Source organism: Elephantulus edwardii, unplaced genomic scaffold (assembly GCF_000299155.1).
Source record: "Elephantulus edwardii isolate Elephantulus edwardi_28Jun2011 unplaced genomic scaffold, EleEdw1.0 scaffold00001, whole genome shotgun sequence".
Taxonomy (NCBI): Eukaryota; Metazoa; Chordata; class Mammalia; order Macroscelidea; family Macroscelididae; genus Elephantulus; species Elephantulus edwardii.
In genome coordinates, this window is record NW_006399751.1 from 37,840,732 (window position 1) to 37,842,341 (window position 1,610).

Sequence of the window (1,610 nt, forward strand, 5' to 3'; positions counted from 1 at the left end):
AATGAATGAATGGAAATCCAAAATCTCTGTAAATGTTCATTAAAATTAATAAAATAAAATTTTTAAAAAACACTTTCCAACTCAACAGCACATAACAATAATAATCAGTGTATTAAAAATATTCAAATACTAAAAATGTAACATCTTTGCTTTGCCCCATTTCAGCTATAGTATGAATTAACTGGGCTCTTCAAGAGCTATCTAAAGAATCTAACCATTGTTATTGTGTTATTTTCTTAAGGGAAATAAAATCTGTGTTCCAAACAACTGACTTAAAAATGAACTCTTGAAACACAACCTGTTCCTTAATTGAGAACTCTTTGTCATTTCTATCCCACATGCTTCATGGGCAATATCATTAAAGACTTTGAACAGCAAAAGTCTATAAATAGAAATGTAATGGTAAGGTCATACTTGTGTTTTCTGGAAAGCTAGATATTCCGGCATACTTTCAAAGATTTTTCTATAAGGAGAAGAGTAAAATTTTAACATAAATCACATAGTTCAGTTACTTTTTAAATAAAAAGAGAAAAACAAATGCTGGTATAGTACTTCACCACTGCCTCCATATAAAGTTATTCTCATAAGTCATTTAAAGTGCTTTAAAGAGAGTGGTAATGTTGACTTTTTCCTTTGATCTTAGAAAATTGGTCTTTATTTCTTCCTGACATTCAATGTATAATTCATACTTTGTTCTACAATTTTTCTTCTGTCTACAATGTTTTTTATTGTAAATGTACCTGTAGGAGATTTAGATATTCTGTTTTATAAAGAGATACACAGCACTTTTCTGTTAATGCAAAGCTGTTTGTAAGAGGACATATGAGCTTTTGGTAACTGTGTGCTTGGCTCTGAATTAAGGAATTCATCCAAGGGCAGATAGTTAACTATCAGTACTCCTTCATGTCTAGCAACCACAGTGCCCAGCAATTTTGCTGAAAAGACCAAAGAAAGAGGGAGAGCCCATCCAACTTACTTTCTGAGTCTTCAGGGGGGATATCATTACAAGAGTCTGTATCTGAGTAGGTTCTTCGGCGTCTCTGGGTAAGCCGGTGAAGTGCAGATACTGGTTCTTTTATGGAGTGGCTACTCCTGCAAATTAAATGAAAAGCATTAAGTTGAGTCAGCATTAAACTGTAAACACAATTACAATTTCCCCAACTTAACTGGAGTTTTAAGGGACATCTCTTTAAATGAAAGATGTACAATTAAAAACTACTTTTGGCAACTACTAAGAGCTATTTTACTCTTTAAGAGGTCAAACCAGAAGTCAGTCAACCCAGCCAGAGCCCAGGGGGTAACCTGAAAAAGACAGTTTCTGTGTAGAACCGGAAGGAAAATAGTATGAAGAAGCAGCAGCACTTTATCTACAGGGGGCGGATGCAGCTATACAGACATCATCAGAAATGAATGGTTTATAAATGTTTAAAAACTAAGAGTTATATCATCATACGCACAGCACATAGTATGGACTCCTAAGTCAGCAAAAACAGCACATTGAGGACAAGTAGGTGGGAGCATTCTATACGCAGGCTCATGATGTTGTTGTTGTTGTTGTGTGCCGTCGAGTCGCTTGCGACTCATAGCGACCCTATGTACAACAGCCCTAA

At 35.2% G+C, this 1,610-nt stretch overlaps 1 protein-coding gene across 1 annotated transcript in view; it reads right to left on the reverse strand.

Moving 5' to 3' along the window:
• PLEKHA3 (pleckstrin homology domain containing, family A (phosphoinositide binding specific) member 3) overlaps positions 1-1,610 on the reverse strand; it is a 30,953-nt gene that overhangs the window by 4,504 nt on the left and 24,839 nt on the right. Inside the window, exon 7 of the mRNA XM_006878787.1 lies at positions 977-1,092. Within this exon, the coding sequence (XP_006878849.1) occupies positions 977-1,092 (116 nt within the window). The remainder of the gene's footprint in view (positions 1-976; positions 1,093-1,610) is intronic.